The 23146-nt window shown below is 43.7% G+C and overlaps 1 protein-coding gene across 5 annotated transcripts; it reads right to left on the reverse strand.

Annotated features, from left to right (window-relative positions):
- Positions 1–283: 283 nt before the first annotated feature.
- On the reverse strand, positions 284–19106 carry LOC115147558 (gastrula zinc finger protein XlCGF46.1). Of its 5 annotated transcripts, XM_029689808.1 has the most exons (5): positions 17909–17949; positions 16948–17625; positions 15795–16791; positions 15587–15674; positions 13924–14867 (listed from the first exon to the last, which is right to left on the reverse strand). In XM_029689808.1, the coding sequence occupies exons 2-5, from the start codon at positions 17254–17256 to the stop codon at positions 14768–14770; spliced, it is 1494 nt and encodes a 497-aa protein (XP_029545668.1). In that variant the 5' UTR covers positions 17257–17625; positions 17909–17949; the 3' UTR covers positions 13924–14767. The 5 variants fall into 5 exon arrangements, with proteins under 5 accessions (XP_029545666.1, XP_029545665.1, XP_029545664.1 ...); XM_029689806.1 differs by lacking the exons at positions 13924–14867; positions 15587–15674; positions 15795–16791; positions 17909–17949 and adding exons at positions 284–2030; positions 3685–4646; positions 18510–19106 and having other exon boundaries at positions 17268–17625; XM_029689805.1 differs by lacking the exons at positions 13924–14867; positions 15587–15674; positions 15795–16791 and adding exons at positions 284–2030; positions 3685–4646 and having other exon boundaries at positions 17268–17625.
- Between the last annotated feature and the right edge of the window lie 4040 nt (positions 19107–23146).

Here is a 23146-nt window from a genome sequence, read left to right on the forward strand (position 1 = left end):
ACAATGAATGCTTGGTAGCTTTTACAAAACAGAGGGGTGTGTTTTGAAATGGCATCCTATTTCCTGTAGTGCACTACATTTTTATTCTGCAAAGAGAGGAAGGGAAACAGTAACACGGAGAGGGGGAAACAGTAACACGGGGAGGGGGAAACAGTAACACGGAGAGGGGGAAACAGTAACACGGGGAGGGGGAAACAGTAACACGGAGAGGGGGAAACGGTAACACGGAGAGGGGGAAACGGTAACACGGGGAGGGGGAAACAGTAACACGGAGAGGGGGAAACAGTAACACGGGGAGGGGGAAACAGTAACACGGAGAGGGGGAAACGGTAATACGGAGAGGGGGAAACAGTAACACGGAGAGGGGGAAACAGTAACACGGAGAGGGGGAAACGGAGAGGGGGAAACAGTAACACGAGGAGGGGGAAACAGTAACACGGGGAGGGGGAAACAGTAACACGGAGAGGGGGAAACAGTAACACGGAGAGGGGGAAACGACACTACTTTTGATCAGAGCTGTAGGTTTATTTGGTCATAAAGTAGTGCACTATATTAGGGAATAGGGAACGCAGCTCAGTGTCTGTATAGTCCAGTTCCCCTAGTCAAAACACTTGAGAACCCTCTCACCTACGTGGCTGCTTACAGCTGTACTGCTTTAAGGACCCACTCTCCAGTTCTCTCCAGTTCCTACACTCAGAACACTGGGGTTGTGTGCCAAATGGCACCCTATTCAGTGCTCTACTTTTGACCAGAATCCTATGGGCCCTAGTGCACAATTTAGAGAATAGGGTGCCATTTGAGGCGTAGCCCCGAGGTTCCCCTCACTTGGTTTGCTGCTCACACCTGTGCCTCTTCAGGGACCCACTCTGACTGTAGCTCCTACAGCACTCCGTGCATTTGTAAGGCTTCTCTCCTGTGTGGACAACCATATGCACTTTACGGGATGCCGAAGTGATGAAGCACTTGTCACACTCGGAGCATTTGTATGGTTTCTCCCCTGTGTGTCTCCTCATGTGCTGCGCTAGATGCCCACTCTGACTGTATCTCCTACAGCACTCTGTGCATTTGTAAGGCTTCTCTCCTGTGTGGACCACCATGTGCACTTTACGGGATGCCGAAGTGATGAAGCACTTGTCACACTCGGAGCATTTGTAAGGTTTCTCCCCTGTGTGTTTCATTGTAACGTGGTCTTTCAATTGGTACCCCTGTTTGAACTGCTTCCCACAGTCCTGGCAAGAGAATAGCGTTTTCCTGCTGTGTTGTCGCCGGTGGATCATAAGGGTGTGCGGCCGGGCAAAGGTCATGGGACACTCTGGGCAGGACAGCGGGCGCTCGCCAGTGTGGCTCAGCCGGTGATACTTCAGACTAATGTAACGGACAAAACTCTGGCCGCACTCCGGGCACACGTACGGTTTATTCCCGCTGTGGGCCGTCATGTGGCTCTTCAGGTGGTCGGAGATCTTGAAGCTTTGGCCGCACTGGGGGCAGACGTAGGGCCGTGCATCGCTGTGGAACCGCATGTGCCGGGTCAGGTTGGATTTGAACGTGAAGGTTCTGCCGCATTGGAGGCAGGCGAAGGGGCGCTCCAACTCGTGGATTGGTCGGTGCTCGTCTAGACTGCCTTTCCGGGAGAACGTTTTATGGCACACCTCACAGGAGTACGGCCGGTACTGTGTGTGGCTCCGGGAATGAAACTTAAACTGAATTTTGGAGAAGAACTTCTGGCCGCAGTCCGGACACGGGAACCTGGGGACCTTCTGATTATGAGGCCAACATTCCAGGTCAGACCGCAACGCAGCCGGATTGAATGGCTGAACGGTAGACGACTGCAGCTGCCTCCCATCATCCTGGCGGTACAGGGGGGCATCCTTCGTCTTGATACCCAAGTGATGTGCATCTGTCCTGGGGTCGCTCTCTGTAGGTCCCCTGGTGTTACCCATCTCTGAGTCGTAGCTCTCTGGCTTCACAGAGTTCAACCAGTGTTCATCACTTCTTGTACCGATAGGCAGCTCGTCCATCTCTTGTTTCACCTGGTTTAGAATAAGAGCTTTATTTTCCCAGAGGAAACTTAAGCGATAGTAAGATACGTCAAGATATCTAGTAAATATATACAGTGCACTCGGACATATTCAGACCCCCAGACCTTTTCCACATTGTTACATTAGCCTTATTCTAAAATTCATTAAATAGATTTTTCCCCCCTCAATCTACACACAATACCCCATAATTACATTTTTAAATGTTTGCAAATGTATTAAAAAATAAAAAACTGAAATATCACATTTAGGTAAGTATTCAGATTCTTTACTCAGTACTTTGTTGAAGCACCTTTGGAACCTTTGGCAGTGATTACAGCCTTGAGTCTTCTTCGGTATGATGCTACAAGCTTGGCACACCTGTATTTGGGGAGCTTCTCCCATTCTTCTCTGCAGAACCTCTTAAGCTCTGTCAGGTTGGATGGGGGGTGTTGCTTCAGTTATTTTCAGGTCTCTCCAGAGATGTTCAATCGGGTTCAAGTCCGGGCTCTAGATGGGCCACTCAAGGTCATTCAGAAACTTGTCCTGAAGCCACTCCTGTGTTGTCTTGGCTGTGTACTTAGGGGTTGTTGTCCTGTTGGAAGGTTAACCTTCACCCCAGTCTGAGTGCTCTGGAGCAGGTTTTCATCAAGGATCTCTCTGTACTTTGCTCTGTTCATCTTTGCCTCGATCCTGACTAGTCTCCCAGTCCCTGCCGTTGAAAAACATCCCCACAGTATGATGCTGCCACCACCATGCTTCACAGTAGGGATGGTGCCAGGTTTCCTCCAGGTGTGACGCTTGGCATTCAGGCCAAATAGTTGAATCTTGGTTTCATCAGACCAGAGAATCTTGTTTCTCATGGTCAGAGTCCTTTAGGTGCCTTTTGGCAAACTCCAAGTGGCCTGTCATGTGCCTTTTACTGAGGAGTGGCTTCCATCTGGCCACTCTACCATAAAGGCCTGGTTGGTGGAGTGCTGCAGAGACGGTTGTCCTTCTGGAAGGTTCTTCCATCTCCACAGAGGAACTCTGGGGCTTTGACAGAGTGACCATCGGGTTCTTGGTCAGGACTCTTGGTGGTTCCAAACTTCTTTCATTTTAAAATGATGGAGGCAACTGTGTTCTTGGGGACCTTCAATGCTGCAGAAATTTTTTGGTACCCTTCCTCAGATCTGTGCCTCGACACAATCCTCTCGGAGCTCTACGGACAATTCCTTTGACCTCATGGCTTGGTTTTATCTCTGACATGCACTGTCAACTGTGGGACCTTATATAGACAGGTGTGTGCCTTTCCAAATCATGTCCAATCAATTGAATTTACCACGGGTGGACACCAATCAAGTTGTAGAAACATATCAAGGATGATCAATGGAAACAGAATGGAACTGAGCACAATTTTGAGTCTCGTAGCAAAGGTTCTGAATACTTTTGTAAACATTTCTAAAAACCTGTTTTGCTTTGTCATTATGGGGTATCGTGTGTAGATTGATGAACATTTTTTACTTAATACACTTTAGAATGAGGCTGTAACGTCACAAAATGTGGAAAAAGTCAAGGGGTCTGAATACTTTCCGAATGAACTGTAGCTGCAAGATTCACACAGACAGATACAAATGCTATAAAAGATCTCAATTACATTTCCATTTAAAAGCCACAAGTTTAAACCTACCTCTTGTTTTGCTGCGTCAGGCCTCAAGATGGCGCGGGAGAGTTTGAGAATTATCCTGGGTTTATTTTTGCTTCCCTTCGGGCAGTGCTGATGTCTAGACACTAGTGATACCTGGCTAAAAATGTCTTTGTTGTCAGCAGAGTTGTGTCCATTTCTTGTGGATTTTTTCTTTCCTCTGCTGGTGGTGGTGTTTTTCTTCTTCGTTGGTTTTCTGCCTGGTTTGTTGTTCTTCGGGTTGTTCTGGTCAAGTCTAGGATCACAGAGAGACAGTTGATCCTTTGTCAGTCTGTAGAGTCTCAAGATGGGTAAAGAAACAGCAGCGGACATTTTGAGTTGATTCAGGTTAACACTATGCAGAGAAGCTCCTTCCTCCATTTTGAGTTGATTCAGGTTAACACTATGCAGAGAATCTCCTTCCTCCATTTTGAGTTGACTCAGGTTAACGCTATGCAGAGAAGCTCCTTCCTCCATTTTGAGTTGATTCAGGTTAACGCTATGCAGAGAAGCTCCTTCCTCCATTTTGAGTTGATTCAGGTTAACACTATGCAGAGAAGCTCCTTCCTCCATTTTGAGTTGATTCAGGTTAACACTATGCAGAGAATCTCCTTCCTCCATTTTGAGTTGATTCAGGTTAACGCTATGCAGAGAATCTCCTTCCTCCATTTTGAGTTGATTCAGGTTAACGCTATGCAGAGAATCTCCTTCCTCCATCTTGAGTTGATTCAGGTTAACGCTATGCAGAGAATCTCCTTCCTCCATTTTGAGTTGATTCAGGTTAACACTATGCAGAGAATCTCCTTCCTCCATTTTGAGTTGACTCAGGTTAACGCTATGCAGAGAAGCTCCTTCCTCCATTTTGAGTTGATTCAGGTTAACGCTATGCAGAGAAGCTCCTTCCTCCATTTTGAGTTGATTCAGGTTAACGCTATGCAGAGAAGCTCCTTCCTCCATTTTGAGTTGATGTAGTTTTAACCTGGGCAGAGAAACTTGTTCTGTTAAACTAACAGCCTTCATATCAGTAAATGTTTCAAACTTCCAGGGTCTTATAGCTCTAGGCTGGTGCCATGTGGGTGATTGTGATGCTTGTCTTCTCCTTATAAGACAGCTCTAGGCTGGTGCCATGTGGGTGATTGTGATGCTTGTCTTCTCCTTATAAGACAGCTCTAGGCTGGTGCCATGTGGGTGATTGTGATGGCTTGTCTTCTCCTTTAAAGACAGCTCTAGGCTGGTGCCATGTGGGTGATTGTGATGGCTTGTCTTCTTATATGACAGAGCTGGTCATAATCTGTAAGAAGTAATGGAGAGACATGTAAGAATAAAGAAGAATATCAACGAGACAAATTGACCAGATCAGAATAAGGGAATCCACGGCTTGTTCACCCCGCTATTATCCAGAAGGTGAGGTCCATACAGGTGCATCAAAGCTGGGACCGAAAGATTGAAAAACAGCTTCTATCTCATGGCCATCAGACTGTTAAATAGCCATCTCTAGCAGGCCTCTATCCAGTATCCTGCCCTGAACTTAAGTCACTGTCACTAGCTGACTATCACCCAATTACTCATCCCTGCACCTTAGAGGCTGCTGCCCTAAGTACATAGACATGGGACACTGGTCACTTCAATAATGTTTACATACTGTTTTACCCATTTCATAAGTACAGTATATTCTAGTCAAGTACATCTTATTTCAACTATTGCTGTACATACAGTGCCTTAAGTATTCAGACCCCTTGAACTGTCCACCTTTTGTTACGTTAAAGCCTTATTCTAAAATTTAAAAAAAATTAAAAAACACGAAAATCCTCAGCCATCTACACACAATACCCAATAATGACAAAACAAAAACAGGTTTTTAGAAATGTTTGCAAATATATTTTTTTTTAAAACAGCAATACCTTATTTACATAAGTATTCAGACCCTTTGCTATGACACTCGAAATTGAGCTCAGGTACATCCTGTTTCCATTGACCATCCTTGAGATATTTCTACAACTTGATTGGAGTCCACCTGTGGTAAATTCAATTGATTGGACATGATTTGGAAAGGCACACACCTGTCTATATAAGGTCCCACAGTTGACAGTGCATGTCAGAGCAAAAACCAAGCCATGAGGTCGAATGAATTGTCCTTAGAGCTCCGAGACAGGATTGGGTCGAGGCACAGATCTGTGGAAGGGTACCAAAATATTTTTGCAGCATTGAAGATCCCCAAGAACACAGTGGCCTCCATCATTTTTAAAATGGAACAAGTTTTGAACCGACAAGGTTCTTCCTAGAGCTGGCCGCCCGGCCAAACTGAGCAATCGGGGGAGAAGGGCCTTGGTCAGTGATGGCCACTCTGACGGACCTTTAGAGTTCCTCTGTGGAGATGGGAGAACCTTCTAGAAGGACAACCATCTCTGCAGCACTCCACCAATCAGGCCTTTATGGTAGAGTGGCCAGATGGAAGCCACTCCTCAGTAAAAGGCACATGACAGCCTGCTTGGAGTTTGCCAAAAAGCACCTAAAGGACTCTCAGACCATGAGAAACAAGATTCTCTGATCTGATGAAACCAAGATTCAACTATTTGGCCTGAATGCCAAGCGTCACACCTGGAGGAAACCTGGCACCATCCCTACTGTGAAGCATGGTGGTGGCAGCATCATTCTGTGGGGATGTTTTTCAGCGGCAGGGACTGGGAGACTAGTCAGGATCGAGGCAAAGATGAACAGAGCAGAGTACAGAGAGATCCTTGATGAAAACCTGCTCCAGAGCACTCAGGACCTCAGACTGGGGCGAAGGTTAACCTTCCAACAGGACAATCACCCAAAGCACACAGCCAAGACAACACAGGAGTGGCTTCAGGACAAGTTTCTGAATGACCTTGAGTGGCCCATCCAGAGCCCGGACTTGAACCCGATTGAACATCTCTGGAGAGACCTGAAAATAGCTGTGAAGCAACGCTCCCCATCCAACCTTTCAGAGCTTAAGAGGTTCTGCAGAGAAGAATGGGAGAAACTCCCCAAATACAGGTGTTCCAAGCTTGTAGCATCATACCCAAGAAGACTCGAGGCTGTAATTGCTGCCAAAGGTTCTTCAACAAAGTACTCAGTAAAGGGTCTGAATACTTATGTAAATGTGATATTTGTTTAATTTTTTATAAACTAACAAACATTTCAAAAAAACTGTTTTTGCTTAGTCATTAATGGGGTATTGTGTGTAGATTTGAAAACGATTGAATCAATTTTAGAATAAGGCTGTAACCTAACAACATTTGTAAAAAGTCAAGGGGTCTGAATACTTTCCGAAGGCACTGTATATGGTAGAGACATAGAATTTGGACTATCGTTTTTCTGATGCAATTCTCTATTGAACATTTTGTCATAAAGATTGAATGAAATAATGGTTGAACACTCTACAGTATCCTTCGCTCCCCCCTGCCGAACACTTGCCTTCACCGTCGTTAACAGAACTGCGGGAAAAGATTGCCCAACAGGTGGGGGTGAATTGACACTGGCTAGCTAGCTACTTTTGTCACCCCTGCCTCTTCTTATTTATCTGTGGAATACATTCCTAGTGTATGAGAAATATGTTTTCTTGCCAAATGCTAGCCAACTAGCTAATACTTAAAATGAAAAATGTTTGGCTACAGTTATGGTAACCATTTGCAAACGCTTTAGCTTTGGTTGTGTAACAGTATAGCTTCCGTCCCTCTCCTCGCCCCAACCTGGGCTTGAACCAGGGACCCTCTGCACACATCAACAACTGACACCCCACGAAGCATCGTTACCCATTGCACCACAAAAGCCGCGGCCCTTGCAGAGCAAGGGGAACAACTACTTCAGGTCTCAGAGCTAGTGACGTCACCCGATTGAAACGCTATTAGCGCGCACCTCCGCTAACTAACTAGCCATTTCACATCGGTTACACTCACCCCCCTTTTGACCTCCTCCTTCCGCAGCAACCAGTGATCCGGGTCACGGCACCAATGTAACAGTATAACTTCCGTCCCTCTCCTCGCCCCAACTAACTAGCCATTTCACATCGGTTACACTTGCCAGCTTGATGGTTAGTGCCAGAGGTTAGCTATAGTATTTAGCTACTGCCAACATGTTTTTGTTGTTGTGTAATAATCATATTTTGCCAAGTCCACTGTTTGCAGAATGCATGCTGGCATTTGAATACAACTTGGGAAAAGGGAATCTGGACACAATGTGGACACATTTAAATCTAAGTATAGACACATGCAGTGGTGTGTATTCATGGATGCCAAGGGAAGCCAGCCTAAAAAAATTGACCAAGAAAAACCTTTTAAAATGATTTAGCTTTTGTCTTGTCATAATTTTCCTTCAATTTGCAAGAGGCTGAATGTATCTCACCCGAGAAAGCATCCGAGCAAGCGAAACAGCGCCCCTCTGTCTCTGTATGTGTAGGCCATCTATCTGATGCTGTCTGGCCAGAAAGACTATGACATTGTTGCTAGCCGTCGCTGAATTCAAAGGATGCCAGCAAACATTTGGCCTCCCATGATAAAAAAAAAGTATAAAATAGTAGCCAATAATCATTGAGCTACACTGAGTGAGTTCAGCTGTGAATGGTCCTGGCACACCAAAGAAAAAGGGTCAAGGGAAGCCAGTTTGGATTTGGCTTCACTCCTATCACATCAAGAGAAATACGTCATTGACAGAAACAACATGAATTGTTGTGTTGTTGTCCTCCGGTATCTAGATAGCTAGATAAAATTGGCCCTTTCCTAAATTAGACATGGATGGAGATAGGGATTTGGACTTGTGGTTTTACTTAATTCTCCATACTGGCCAATGATTATAATGACGATTCTGATTCAACCATAAATTCATACATTGTGCCCCTGGACTGAGAGGATGGAAGTTCAATATGTAGCTAGATGTAGAAGACTAATGTTAACTAGCTAACATTGCCCATGAAAGGAAGTTAGGCTAACGAGCAAGCATTCTAGCCAGGTAGCACAGGACAACAAAAATATAAGTGTTTACTGTATGACAGTCATAGACCATTTCATCAACATGGAAAAAGAAGAGGAAGGCATTGTTCTCTAGAAGTAGGGAGAGTCAACATGTTTTTTCTACTTGCATGAACGCACACACAAAGCAGAACCATGGACTGCCACATCATATTTAGCTTACGTTGATTGGACTAAATTGTTTTTCCAATACCTTTTATTGTCACCGTCTTAGACTAAGCACAGGTGATTTGATGATGTTGACATGGTGCTGGAATAGTGGAGGCAGCTCCTGTTTTCTTTGCGACTTGCGGTAACTCTCTGTGGTTCTAAATCAATAGTTGTTTAGTAGTTTGAAAATATGGGAAACATTAATTTGCTTGACCATGCTGAAGGTCAAGTAAGGGTTTGTTAGAATCAATATGCTTTGTGGACTTGCTTTCTGGTTTTGTGATGAAACAAAGGTGTGGTTGAATATTCTGTTACTGTCTTCTTATTGTCTTGGCCTTAAGACCACAGAGGCAAGGCATATGAACTAACAGGTTCTAGAGCAAACAATGCAATCATCACAACACATAGGTTGTAATATGTTTTTGTTGGTCTTGGCTTCCCGGGTGATTTTACCCACGCACCGCGACTCCACACGTGATGTGTTCGGAATAGTCCTCCACAGTGGACGCATCATAATAGCCATAAAAACACGGAAATGGTTCCAATGGTTTTTCCGCCATTAATTTCTCACATTCAAATGAATTGTGTGTTTGGTGTACGCTTACCTTGGCCTGACGTTTTGATAGCCTTGTAATTCTCTCTTGGACAAGGGGACTTTTATCAATATATTCACCTCAATTTACTCCCCAAAATGTGCTATGCTAATTATTGATAAAAGTTATCTTGTCCGAGAGACAGTTGTTATCAAAATGTCACGCCAGGGTAAGTCTACACGAAACACAGACCTTATGAAGTAGTTCTAAAATCCCAGATGGAGAAATGAATTGTGAAAAAACAATTGGAACCATTTCCGGGTTTTATGACTCATATCACAGAAAGAACAATGAGACAGATATTTCAGTGGATATGTAAATGTGAAGCACCTGCTTGGTGTTTCCACTTACTACCAAATACGGAATTAAAGTTAATATGAGGAAATCAGTCGGTTGATATAAATTCATTAGGCCCTAATCTATGGATTTCACATGACTGGGAAAACAGATATGCATCTGTTGGTAACATTACCTTAAAAAAAAAAAATGGGCATCACAATGGGCCTCAGGATCTCTCACAGTATTTTTGTGCAATCAAATCGCCATCGATAAAATGCAATTTGTTCGTATCACTAGCCACTTTAATGTTTACATACCCTACATTACTCATCTCATATGTAGATACTGTACTCTATACCATCTACTGCATCTTGCCTATGCCGTTCGGCCATCACTCATTCATATATTTGTATGTACATATTCTTATTCATTCCTTTACACTTGTGTGTATAAGGTAGTTGTTGTGAAATTGTTAGGTTAGATTACTTGTTAGATATTACTGCACGGTCGGAACTAGAAGCACAAGCATTTCGCTACACTCGCATTACCATCTGCTAACCATGTGTATGTGACAAATAAAATTTGATTTGATTTTGTTGTCCGTAGCTTATGCCTGCCCATACCATAACCCCACCACCACCATGGGGCACTGTTCACCACGTTGACGTCAGCAAACCGCTCGCCCACTCAAACGCCATACATGTGGTCTGCGGTAGTGAGGCCGGTTGGACCCACTGCCAAATTCTCTAAAATGAAGTTGGAGGTGGCTTACGGTAGATAAATGAACATTAACTTCTCTGGCAACAGCTCTGGTGTACATTCCTGCAGTCAGCATGCCAATTGCACGTACCCTCAAAACTTGAGACATCTGTGGTGTTGTGTGACAGAAGTGCATGTTTTCGAGTGGCCTTTATTGTCCCCAGCACAAGGTGCACCTGTGTAATGATCATAATCAGCTAGTTGATATGCCACACCTGTCCAATGGATGGATTATATTGGCTAAGGAGAAATGCTCACTAACAGTGATGTAAACAATAGTTCAGCTAATGAAACATGGTCCCAACAGTTTGTTGCGTTTATATTTTTGTGTGTATGAGCAGAACTGTCCGAGTCTATATTCAAGTAATAATAAGAAATTACCATCGACCACGCCCATAAATTGGGGGAAACAATCATTCTTTCCCATTCACCACCATCTTCGCTGTCGATTTTACAGAAATAACAAAACATGTTCAATGTACATGTAACCAGATAAAAAATCCAGACCTGCAGATCGCAAATAAAGCCTGTGTGGCTTCAGTCTATTCGCCATTGGAGTGGGAAATGTTGGGAACAGGTGTCCAAGTACAGTAGGCTACACGTAGCTATGTGTGTGGAAAAATATTTGATCACAGGCAATACATTTAACTTGTTTAGTATAGTTCATTTGTAACTCCACTCGCTACTTGTAGCTGTATAGTCTATGTGTTTGTGTTGTTGGTCGTGGTTTGGTTATGTTCCGGTCGGAAGCTAGCTACAGGAGCTAGCTGCTAACGTTATGTGAAAAGGGGCACGAGGGAAGCCCTAAAATATTACATTTTTCTAACTAGGCAAGTCAGTTAAGAACAAATGATTATTTACAATGACGGCCTACCCCGGACGAAGCTGGGTAAATTGTACGCCGCCCTGTGGGACTCCCAACCACGGCCGGATGTGATACAGCCTGGATAGACAACAACTGCATTAACTGTCAAGTCTAGAAACGGCCAGCCTACCTGCAGAGACGGAGGCAACAATCTTCAGCGGGTATGAGTGATCCGAGTTGGTCCGACAAGCTAGTACATTTATCTCTGAGAGATAATTACGATCCCTGTTTGTAATAAACACTGTTAGCCATACACAGGGTTGCCAGGTCATGGTAAATGTCTAGCCCAAGACCGGAAAACGAGGCCAATTTTTTTTATTCACATAAAGAGTTGAGTTGCCACGTTTATAGAATAAACCATTTCCCCATAACGTTATTAGCCTATTAACAAGGAACATAGACGTAACTACATGCTAAATATGTTCTTATGCATGACGCAACGTAGAGTGCCTGGATAAAGCCTTATTGGCCATATACCACAAAACTCCAGGGTGCCTTATTGCTATTATAAACTGGTTACCAATGTAAAAGTTTCTCATACCCATATGTTATATGGTCTGATTATACCACAGCCTTCAGCCAATCAGCATTCAGGGCCCGAACTTGGTTTATAATTGTAAATAAGTAAATCACTTTTGTGCATAACTATAGATAAATCCACAGAGTTTGAGTGATGAATGTTGGACAATGTGCAGGGACGGAGGATCTACAAATCTCTGAGCAAGAAACACTAGTTTCTGGTAATTGTGCTGTTATTATGAAGCCAGATGTTAAGATGACAAACCGTTATAAATTGACCATTTGCAAGATTGCCTTGTCATTTTAATAGGCATAGGCTACAGACTAAAATCTGGGGTTATGATTGTAATTCAACTTTGCCATGGTTTGCTTAGATAGATGCAGGTAGCCTATAGGCCTACATCTAATTTCAGATAGTCTACAGTAGACTAGGCAAAATGTAAACTGAACGATTTAGTGTATTGCTTAGTTCAAATTAACAGACTCATTTATTCTACATGAATAGTTTAGTGATTTGAGGAAAGAAATGCTTGTTTCCCAATAACCTGCTGGGATGGGCTACTGAGGATCGGTCTTAATTTCAACCATTGGATAAAATATGAATAATATGTATATCAACTGAATGTTTGTCAACAGCCAGTGTTTATTATTTAAGAGAAATGCCATGGTGACCGCAGTGCAACTTAGAAGTAGCCCAAAAACCCGCAACCAATACATTTTCACCCGTGACATCGTTTTCAAAGTTGCCCAAATGTCAAAACGGTAAACATGGCAACCCTGCACAGACAGATCAAAGGAAGTTGTGACTGCTTCTTCTGCTCTTGTTCAAGACGTCCACATGATCATTTCTGCCACCTAGCGGAGTGGAGAAATTAGACATTTCCTTCCATTTCCATACATGTATAATACCACTAGATAGATTCTTATGGGTTTCCCCTATTCATCTGTGCGTGTACTATCTACAATCATGACCTCTACCTAAACCATAAAAATAACGTAGTAATACACTTACTGTTTAAAGAGACAGTATAAACTGAGTGTACATCAAGGACACTTTCCTAATATTGAGTTGAGCCACCCACCACTTTTGCCCTCAGAACAGCCACAATTCATCTGGGCACGGAATCCACAGGGACGCTGGCCCATGTTGACTCCAATGCTTCCCACAGTTGTGTCAAGTTGGCTGGATGCCCTTTGGGTGGTGGAACATTCTTGATACACATGGGAAACTGTTGAGTGTGGAAAAACCCAGCAGTGTTGCAGTCCTTGACACAAACCGGTGTGCCTGTCACCTACTACCATACCCCGTTCAAACCACTTAAATATGTTGTCTTGCCCATTCACCCTCTGAATGGCACAAATACACAATCCATGTCTCAAAGCATTAAAAAAAATATTTAACCTGTCTCCCCTCCATCTACTGATAAGAGAATTATCTAATAAAGGTAAATGAATCAATAAACCATTATGAATTATTAGTCATGTAGCATGGTTAATGACTAATCAATGTAATGATCGATTAGTCCAATTAGTCCCAGAAAGTCTAGTAGAGGCCGGAGAGGGAGAGAAATGTGTGTGTGTGTTTAGTGTAGAGAGCAGGGGACATATGGTAAAGGGAGTAAAACTTCAAGGGGTTCCTAACCTTGAGGGAAAGGAACAGGCTGAGCTGGATAGAGATAAACAGTGTGGGAAGTTAAAGGGGAATGCAGGTCACCAACAGTTTGTGTGTAAATGCATGTGCGTAAGTAAGGAAGAAACTATATAATGACTGTTTTGTTATCTTGACCTCAGAACGTTCTCTGAATAAAGCTGCATGAACCTTTTGCAGAAAGCTGAGTCCTTGCCTAATTATTTAACCCATTGTCTTACAAACCTTGGGAATTAGTCAAGGCTTATTGATTGTTGATTATTATCATTAAGTTATAAAATTATTTTAACATCTACACTGATTGAAATGGATTTAACAATTGACATCAATAAAGGATCATAACTTTCACCTGGATTCCATGACAGTCAGTCTGTCATGGAAAGAGCAGGTGTTCCTAATGTTTTGTACACTCAGTGTAGATCTTTTCATTCATTTGTTAAATCATTTGTTTTCATAAAAATCTCAATTTATTTCACGATTTGTTACCGAATTTGATTTCAGCATACAAATTGTGTTGGACAGCAATGTATGATACAGATACAATATGTTTTGACAATTATGTCTCTCCTTAATGACATATGACCATCATTCACACTCATAAAATGGGAGTAAATAAATGTCAACAATGAGTCTAACCAAAACTTAGATCAAAGCTCTGTAATTCAATGTAGTCATAAGAATACATTGATTTTCACATAATTTTTCAGGAGTCAACCTTTCATTTTCACTTTCGTTTCTCTCCAAGTTCCCACCATCTTGTATTTTGCTCCATACACAGCTCCAACTACCACTAACATCACCATGGTGACCACCACACCAGACCCTTCTTTCTCCCTTACTGGGTGTGTGTTGACATTGAAGTGGTTTCCACCATTGCTCTCCACCATCTCCTCTATCTTCTCCAGCAGCTCAGTGACCTGAGTGTGGTCATCTTTCTCCTTGTTGTTGAAGACATGATATCTGTCCCTGCAGGTACTGATTAGTTGTAGCAGTTGACTGTTGTCCTTCAGTAGGTCCTCCACTGGTTTCCCCTCTAGCTGGTCTCCCCCAGTGAACAGCACCATGGTGAACATTAAAGACTCTTCTCCAAAGTTCTCCTGGATCCACCTCACGACGGCGTTCCTCTCCTCTGTCACACCCAACCTGATCACCAGCAGGAACGCGTGGGGTCCTGGTGCGGCGGAAAGGCCCAGGGTGTCGACGACGTTGGGGGAGCAGCGGGAGGCCCGTCCGGTTGACCCTCTAGCGGTAGTAGCAGCTGGCCTGGTCCAACTCTCACAATCTGTGGTCATGGCAACCATAGAGAAGTCCACTCAGAAGGCCTCTCTGCCAATGATGGTGTTTCCTGCTGAACTCTGACCCTGCCCAGTGTTGCCACAACGCTGCCACTATGGAGACACATACACACGATACAGTAAAACAAGTCAGTTTATTGATCTGTTCAATTCATCAGTTAACCAGTTGTGCAGGGCCGTTTCAATACAACTTTTTTTAATTTATTTTTTACAAGGAGGGCCTAGTCCTAGGATAAAAACTTATTTCAATGGAGATTCTGTTGCTTTTTAGTCCAGGATTTGGCTTCATCTGTGTCTGGGAAACCTTCCCTGAACATTTACAATACACATCAGGTAAGTTAAACTGCATCACAGTGAAAGTGGTTGATTTCATTGAGGGTTCAATAATTGATAGTGAATAGGCCTAGAGATTTCCATGGGCAGGTGATCTTATATTTTGAGTTCTACTGGGGTAAGACAGTTTAACTGCAGTAAGTTCATGAGGCAGTTATACATTATATTTTTCAAGAAACAATGGCTATATGTCCAAAAATGGATCACAGATTGTCCCTTTTTAAGTCCTGTATAAACAAAGTCCAGTTTCCCTACTCAAAACACCAGAGAACCCTATAACCTGGTTCCTTTCACCTGTGCTACTTTTTAAGGATCGACTCCATTGCTCTCCAGTTCTGACACTGAGAGCACCGGGACTGTGTCCCAAATGGCATCCTATTCCATATAGTGCACTACTTTTGACCAGAGCCCTGTGGGCCCTAGTGTACTTTATAGGGAATAGGGTGGCATTTGGGATGTACCCCGGAGGTCCCTCTCACCTGGGTTTCTTCTTACACCTGTGCCTCTTCAGGGACCCACTCTGACTGTAGCTCCTACAGCACTCCATGCATTTGTACGGCTTCTCCCCTGTGTGGACAACCATGTGCACTTTACGCAACGTAGAATTGACAAAGCACTTGTCGCACTCAGAGCATTTGTATGGTTTCTCCCCTGTGTGTCTCCTCATGTGCTGCGTTAGATACCCACTCTGACTGTAGCTAATACCACACTCCATGCATTTGTACGGCTTCTCTCCTGTGTGGACAACCATGTGTGCATTACGGGATGCCGAAGTGACAAAGCACTTGTCGCAATCGGAGCATTTGTAAGGTTTCTCCCCTGTGTGTTTCCTTCTAACGTGTTCTTTCAGCTTGCACCGCTGTTTGAACTGGTTCCCACAGTCCTGGCAAGAGAAAGGCGTCTCCCCGGTGTGTTTCAGCCGGTGGACCATAAGGATGTGCGGTCGGGCAAAGGTCATGGGACACTCTGGGCAGGACAGCGGGCGCTCGCCAGTGTGGCTCAGCCGGTGATACTTCAGACTCATGTAACTCATGTAACTCTGGCCGCACTCCGGGCACACATACAGTTTACACCCACTGTGGGCCGTCATGTGGCGCTTCAGGTGGGCGGAGATCTTGAAGCCTTGGCCGCACTGGGGGCAGACGTAGGGCTGCGCATCACTGTGGAATCGCATGTGCCGGGTCAGGTTGGATTTAAATGTGAAGGTTCTGCCGCATTGGAGGCAGGTGAAAGGACGTTCCGCATCGTGGATTGGTCGGTGCTCGTCCAAGCCGGCTTTCCGGGAGAACGTCTTATGGCACACCTCACAGGAGTACGGCCGGTACTGTGTGTGGATCCGGGAGTGGAACTCCAGCGTGGTTTTGGAGAAGAACTTCCGTCCACAATCTGGGCACGGAAACCGGCGGACCTTCTGGTTGCGAGGCCGCCATTCTGGGTCGGACCGGAATGCAGTCAGATTGAACGGCTGGCTGGTAGCCGACCGTAGACGTCTCCCTCCATCCTGGTGGTACAAGGGGGCATCCTCTGTCTTGATACCCAGGTGATGTGCATCTGTCTTGGGGTCGCTCTCTGTAGGAGGTCCCTTGGTGTTACCCATCTCTGGGTCGTAGCTCTCTGGCTTCACAGCGTTCAACCAGTGTTCAATTCTTTTCCCGATAGGCAGCTCGTCCATCTCTAGTTTCACCTGGTTTAAATTAGAATACCTTTATTTTTCTCTGAGGAAACTTACAACCAGTCAAGATATCTAGTAAACATATAGCTGTAACATTCACAAAGTGTTACAAATGCTATACAAGATCTCAATTAAATGTTCATTTAAAAGCCACAAGTTTAAACCTACCTCTTGTTTTATCTCGTCAGGCCTCAAGATGGCGCTGGAGAGTTGTAGACTTATCTTGGGTTTGTTTTTGCTCCCCTTGGGGCGACCCCACCGCTTAGGGGCCGGCGATTCCTGGCTAGAAACACTTTTGCTGTCAGCAGAGTTGTTTCCTTTTCCTGTGGATTGTTTCTTTCCTCTGGTGGTGGTGGAGTTTTTCTTCTTTGTTGGTTTTCTGCCTGGTTTGTTATTGTTCTTCTGAGCAGCGAGAGACAGTTGATCCTTCGTTAGTCTGTGGAGTCTCACGATAGGTAAAGAAACGACAGCAGCCATTTTGATTTGATTCAGGTTAACACTATGCAGTGAATCTCCTCCCTCCACTTTGAGTTAATGTAAGGCGCGTTCCTCTGCTCAGAAGTTGCTGACGCCTGACCTGATCTCACAGCGCCTGGATATGCATTTTAAGTTTCAACTAACCAGATCATGTTATAGCAATCTGTCAGTCGATGACACAGTCGAAGGTGTGGCACGCAACCGTTGGCTGATGAATGCAACGTCTGAGCAGGGGAACATTACCCCTAGTCTCAATCTGGGCAGAGAAACTTGTTCTGTTAAACTAATGTCTCAGGGTCTTGTAGCTCTAGGCTGGAACCCTGTGGGGGATGTCTTGTCCTCTCCTTTAAAGACAGAGCTGGTCATCATCTGTAAGAAACAATAGATACAATGGAGAGAAAGTAAATAAGAATTGAGAAAATTAAGCCTACAAAGTAAGAAAAGACGCATATCAACTAGAAAAAAATAGAATTTACCAAAATAAGAATAAGAGAAACGAATAGTATCATCTCTCCAAAGTAGATATATTAATATAGTAAAGATGCCCTATGCAGAAATCCCTCCGCCATTTCCTGGTTGATAAAATTCGAATAGTTCACCTACTTTCAGTTTGTGACAAAACAAGCATGTATAGTGTAGAGAATCATTGTACCCTAAACCGCTGTGAAGTATCTTTTCCATAACCAAGATAGTATTTTCAGCTGTTTGAAGCTGGTGTACAAAACTGAAAGTAAAAGAAGCATAAAACAAATCTTATGAACGGGAAGCATAGAAATAGTACACATAGAACAGATCTACCGCTTATGAGACTTGCTTTCAATGAGAATGACAGATCTATAACTTACATTTCTATGTGAATTTGGTCCGGTAGCCCTGAAAGTTACATATTGCAGCTTTAAATAAACAATTATTGGTGTCTAAAAATCCACAAGATAACTCTAGGTTAAATAGAACTTCACGGTGAAATACAACACTAATTACATGTTGCTGTAAGAGTTTTTTTTAAGGATAAAATAGTCTCCCCAATGCATTCTGTTGGTGCAAAACGAATCCGTATCTAAAGTTACTTTTGGATGAATACCGTATTGATTATATATTGATAATCAACTCCACCGTTGGATATTTGCAGCGAAGTTTATTTGATAGCTTGCATTGTGGAAAGCGATAGCTACTGTAGTTATTTAGTAGCTAGCTAGTCGATGCTTGGTCAGCTAGCTCTGGTCTACTACTGCAAGTGACATCTAATGGCCTACCTGCAGGGACGGAGACAACAATCTGCAGCGGTCATGGCTGGTACGAGTCGGTTTACTGAGAAGCCAGTACATTTCATTTCAGAGAAATAATTGCAATCCCCGTTTGCAAGAAACACTGTTGCATTCCAAGATAAATAATACCACATGTATCCAAAGCGCAAGGGAAGTAGTGACTACTGTTGCTGATTTTGTTCCAAGACCTCCACATTCTCAGTGCTGCCACCTAGCGGAACGGATGAAGACATTTCGTCCATTTCCATACTACAATATGTTCTATAAGAGATAAAGATATTCCATTTTGATCTGTGCATGTACTGTCTGTAAATGAATTATCTGCACCATAACCACATAGTAATACACGTTGCTGGGTGATTATGCAACTTCGGGCACTTTGGCCGTGCAAACTTTCAGAAATGAAAACTTATTCAAACTCCATTTTACCAGTATTGTACTTGTCTTTAATTTATCTAGAAACTATATCTGATAATGGCTGCGATCGTACGATTCAGGAATTTATATATTTTTGTCATTTTTCCCAGACAGCCATAGACAAATGTCATTTCCATCACGTCATTAAACATACATTTTAGTTGAAAATTAAATATCATACAATTGATTTATAACGGATTTCTTATACATTTGTACATGAACTTGTATTGAATAATATTAAAAGTGATTTTTAAGGTTTTCCTAATATTAATAATTCAGCACGACGACTGAATGTATAAACTTGCCTTGGTGACAGCTGAAAACATTTATCAGGAAAATTAGATATTTCCACCCAACCTTTTTGTCAGAGTATGATAACCATATGATTTCCATATCTAAAACAAATAAATGTATGTAAATTATACATAATATACTCATTTACCTCAAAATATGGGTTGTGATGGAAATGACAAGGTGTGGAGGAAATGGCATCTATGTAAAAAAAAACAAAAAAACCTTTGAAACAATATTTTATTGCAAACATTTTGAACAACAACCATTGTTAAACATTTCAGACCTATACTGGTTTGTAGGCCCATCACTCACAAAGTGTACAGCAGTAGCCGATGGGCAGAGCTCAAGGAAGTAGGCCAGTGTTTTTGAGAGATGGGCACAGATAACAGAAGGGTCATGCTGCATAGAAGAGCTCAGTGAGCAAAGTGAAACCGTATCGTTTGTGGTATATCCAACACAGGTGTGGAGGGTCACCTGCTTGTGAGAATCACCACAGTGAACTGCCTGGATTTCACTGGTGTATTTACACAGGTAGTTCTCTGCAAAGTCAAAATGCACAATGATCTCCTCTTTCCCCAGATTCTCTTAATTCTCTCAGTTGAGTATTGGTGTTGAATGTTGTACACGTGTTTCCCCAACTTCTCTTTCAATCCACATACCTTTTCTTTTACTGTCAAATGTACAGTGAACTTCTCCATGTTTCCCTCTTTGTTTTTCTTCTCTCTCTCTTCAGCTTTGTTTTTCCACTCAAACCACCATGTCTGCTCACCAGCATCAAAGTCAGATGTTTTAAGCTCTTTTGCTTGGCAAAGGGAGCACTCTCTATACATGAGCTCTTTCTTCAGATTCTCACAGCACAAAGACTCAAACTTTCTCAATGTTGCTGCAGCTGATCACTTTCTGATGCTGTAGTTTGTCCGCCATGAACTGGAGGTTGGCGTGGGTTTTGTAGAGACATGTGTCCCTATCCTGGACTGTGGGCTGGACAACCCAAAAAGGACGTCTTTTGCAGAATTCACAGTAGGATATTTGAATTTCTAAATATTCCCTCTTAAACTTCTGATAAAGGTTCTGAATTGTGCCATTCAAGAAGCGCTTCTGCTTTTTCTTCTTGTTCCTCGTTATCCAAGATGGCGTAGCAGTCAGACGCCTTTCTTTGTCCTGTCGTGTCCCTTGTATATGTATTTTTCTACGCATATCTTTTAAAATATTTTCCTAAACCTCAACTTCTAAATACTCTCCTGCAACCCGCATCACCCAATGTGGCGTGGATCTGTTTTTTTTTCTAAAGTATTTCTATTTACTTCAGATCTGGAATCCCTCAACTGAAGCTAGCCAGCTAACTACTTACCAGCTATCAGTCAGCAAACCATTGCTAGCGGTCATCAGCTAACCTTCAGCTCGGAAAGCTCTCGCCAGTTCGTACAACGTGACTCAAACCAGAGCATAACGGACCTATTTTTCTAATTTTTTTTCTCTCCATATCCCCGGATTCCTACCACAAACTCTGAACATTTTCATCTGGATCTTCGCAACTAGCTAACCGCAATCCCGGGTGACTACTCCTGGCTAGCGTTTCCATCCCGGAGCAAGCACCAATTAGCCTGAAGCTAGCCCGGCTAGGGCTCCTGGGCTACCACCGAAGCCCACTCCTGGACTACAATATCCGGACCCCTTCTACTGCCGGTACGGAGCACGGAACCCCGCCGATCCTCTACGACTGGAATACCGACATAATCTGCCCAAGGATTCCAACAGGCCCCTCAGGCGCGACGTCCGCTGAAGGCCCATTCTGCTAACCGCGGCCTGCTAGCTACCTAGAGCTACTTGGAACCCTACTAATCCACGACTGGTCTATCGACGTCACCGCACGAAGAGGCAAAAACAGACTTACCTCCATCGCGACGTCCCCCAAAGGCCTTTCTGCTAACTTGCTAAACCCGGTCTGCTAACTGCTAGCTTGCTAGCCCCGATCTGCTAACTGCTAGCTTGCTTGCCCCGGTCTGCTAACTGCTAGCTTGCTAGCCCCAGTCTGCTAACTGCTAGCTTGTTAGCCCCGGCCTACTAATGGTTGCTTATTAGCCCTGGCCTGCTAACTGTCTGAATCGCCATGTCCCCAGCCAGCCCAAACACTCACTGGACCCATATGATCACTTGGCTATGCATGCTTCTCTCTAATATCAATATGCCTTGTCCATTACTGTCCTGGTTAGTGATTATTGTCTTATTTCACTGTAGAGCCTCTAGCCCTGCTCAATATGCCTTAACCAACCATGTTGTTCCACCTCCTACATATGTGATGACATCACCTGGTTTAAACGTCTCTAGAGAATATATCTTTCTCATCATTACTCAATGCCTAGGTTTACCTCCAATGTACTCACCTCCTACCTTACTATGCCTTGAATCTATGCTATCGTGCTCAGAAATATGCTCCTTTTACTCTCTGTTCCGAACGTGCTAGACGGCCAGTTCGTATAGCCTTTAGCCGTACCCTTATCCTACTTCTCCTCTGGTGATGTAGAGGTTAATCCAGGTCCTGCAGTGCCTAGCTCCACTCCCACTCCCTAGGTTCTCTCATTTGTTGACTTCTGTAACTGTAAAAGCCTTGGTTTCATGCATGTTAACATTAGAAGCCTACTCCCTAAGTTTGTTTTACTTACTGCTTTAGCACACTCTGCCAACCCGGATGTCTTAGCCATGTCTGAATCCTGGCTTAGGAAAAGCACCAAAAACCCTGAAATCTCCATCCCTAACTATAACATTTTCCGCCAAGATAGAACTGCCAAAGGGGGCGGTGTTGCAATCTACTGCAAAGATAGCCTGCAGAGTTCTGTCTTACTCTCCAGGTCTGTACCCAAACAATTCGAGCTTCTACTTCTAAAAATTCACCTTTCCAGAAACAACTCTCTCACTGTTGCCGCTTGCTATAGACCACCCTCTGCCCCCAGCTGTGCCCTCGACAGCATATGTGAATTCATTGCCCCCATCTATCTTCTGAGCTCGTGCTACTAGGTGACCTAAACTGGGACATGCTTAACACCCCGGCCATCCTACAATCTAAGCTTGATGCCCTCAATCTCACACAAATGATCAATGAACCTACCAGGTACAACAACCCCAAATCCGTAAACACTGGCACCCTCATAGATATCATCCTAACTAACTCGCCCTCCAAATACACCTCTGCTGTTTTCAATCAAGATCTGCGATCAAACAACCACCCCTCATCACTGTCAAACGCTCCCTAAAACACTTCTGCAAGCAGGCCTTTCTAATCGATCTGTCCGGGGTATCCTGGAATGACATTGACCTCATCCCGTCAGTAGAGGATGCCTGGTTATTCTTTAAAAGTGCATCCCTCACCATCTTAAATAAGCATGCCCCATTCAAAAAATTTAGAACTAGGAATAGATATAGTCCTTGGTTCACTCCAGACCTGTCTGCCCTTGACCAGCACAAAAACATCCTATGGCGTTCTGCATTAGCATCGAATAGCCCCCGTGATATGCAACTTTTCAGGGAAGTTAGGAACATATATACACAGGCAGTTAGGAAAGCTAAGGCTAGCTTTTTCAAACAGAAATTTGCATCCTGTAGTACAAACTCAAAAAAGTTATGGGACACTGTAAAGTCCATGGAGAATAAGAGCACCTCATCCCAGCTGCCCACTGCTCTGAGGCTAGGAAACACTCTTACCACCGATAAATCCACTATAATTGAGAATTTCAAAAAGCATTTCTATACGGCTGGCCATGCTTTCCACCTGGCTACCCTTACCCCAGTCAACTGCCCGGCACCCTCCACAGCAACCCGCCCAAGCCCCCACCATTTCTCCATCCCAAGCCCCCACCATTTCTCCATCACCCAAATCCAGATAGCTGATGTTCTGAAAGAGCTGCAAAATCTGGACC

Source organism: Salmo trutta, chromosome 14 (genome assembly GCF_901001165.1).
Source record: "Salmo trutta chromosome 14, fSalTru1.1, whole genome shotgun sequence".
NCBI lineage: Eukaryota > Metazoa > Chordata > Actinopteri > Salmoniformes > Salmonidae > Salmo > Salmo trutta.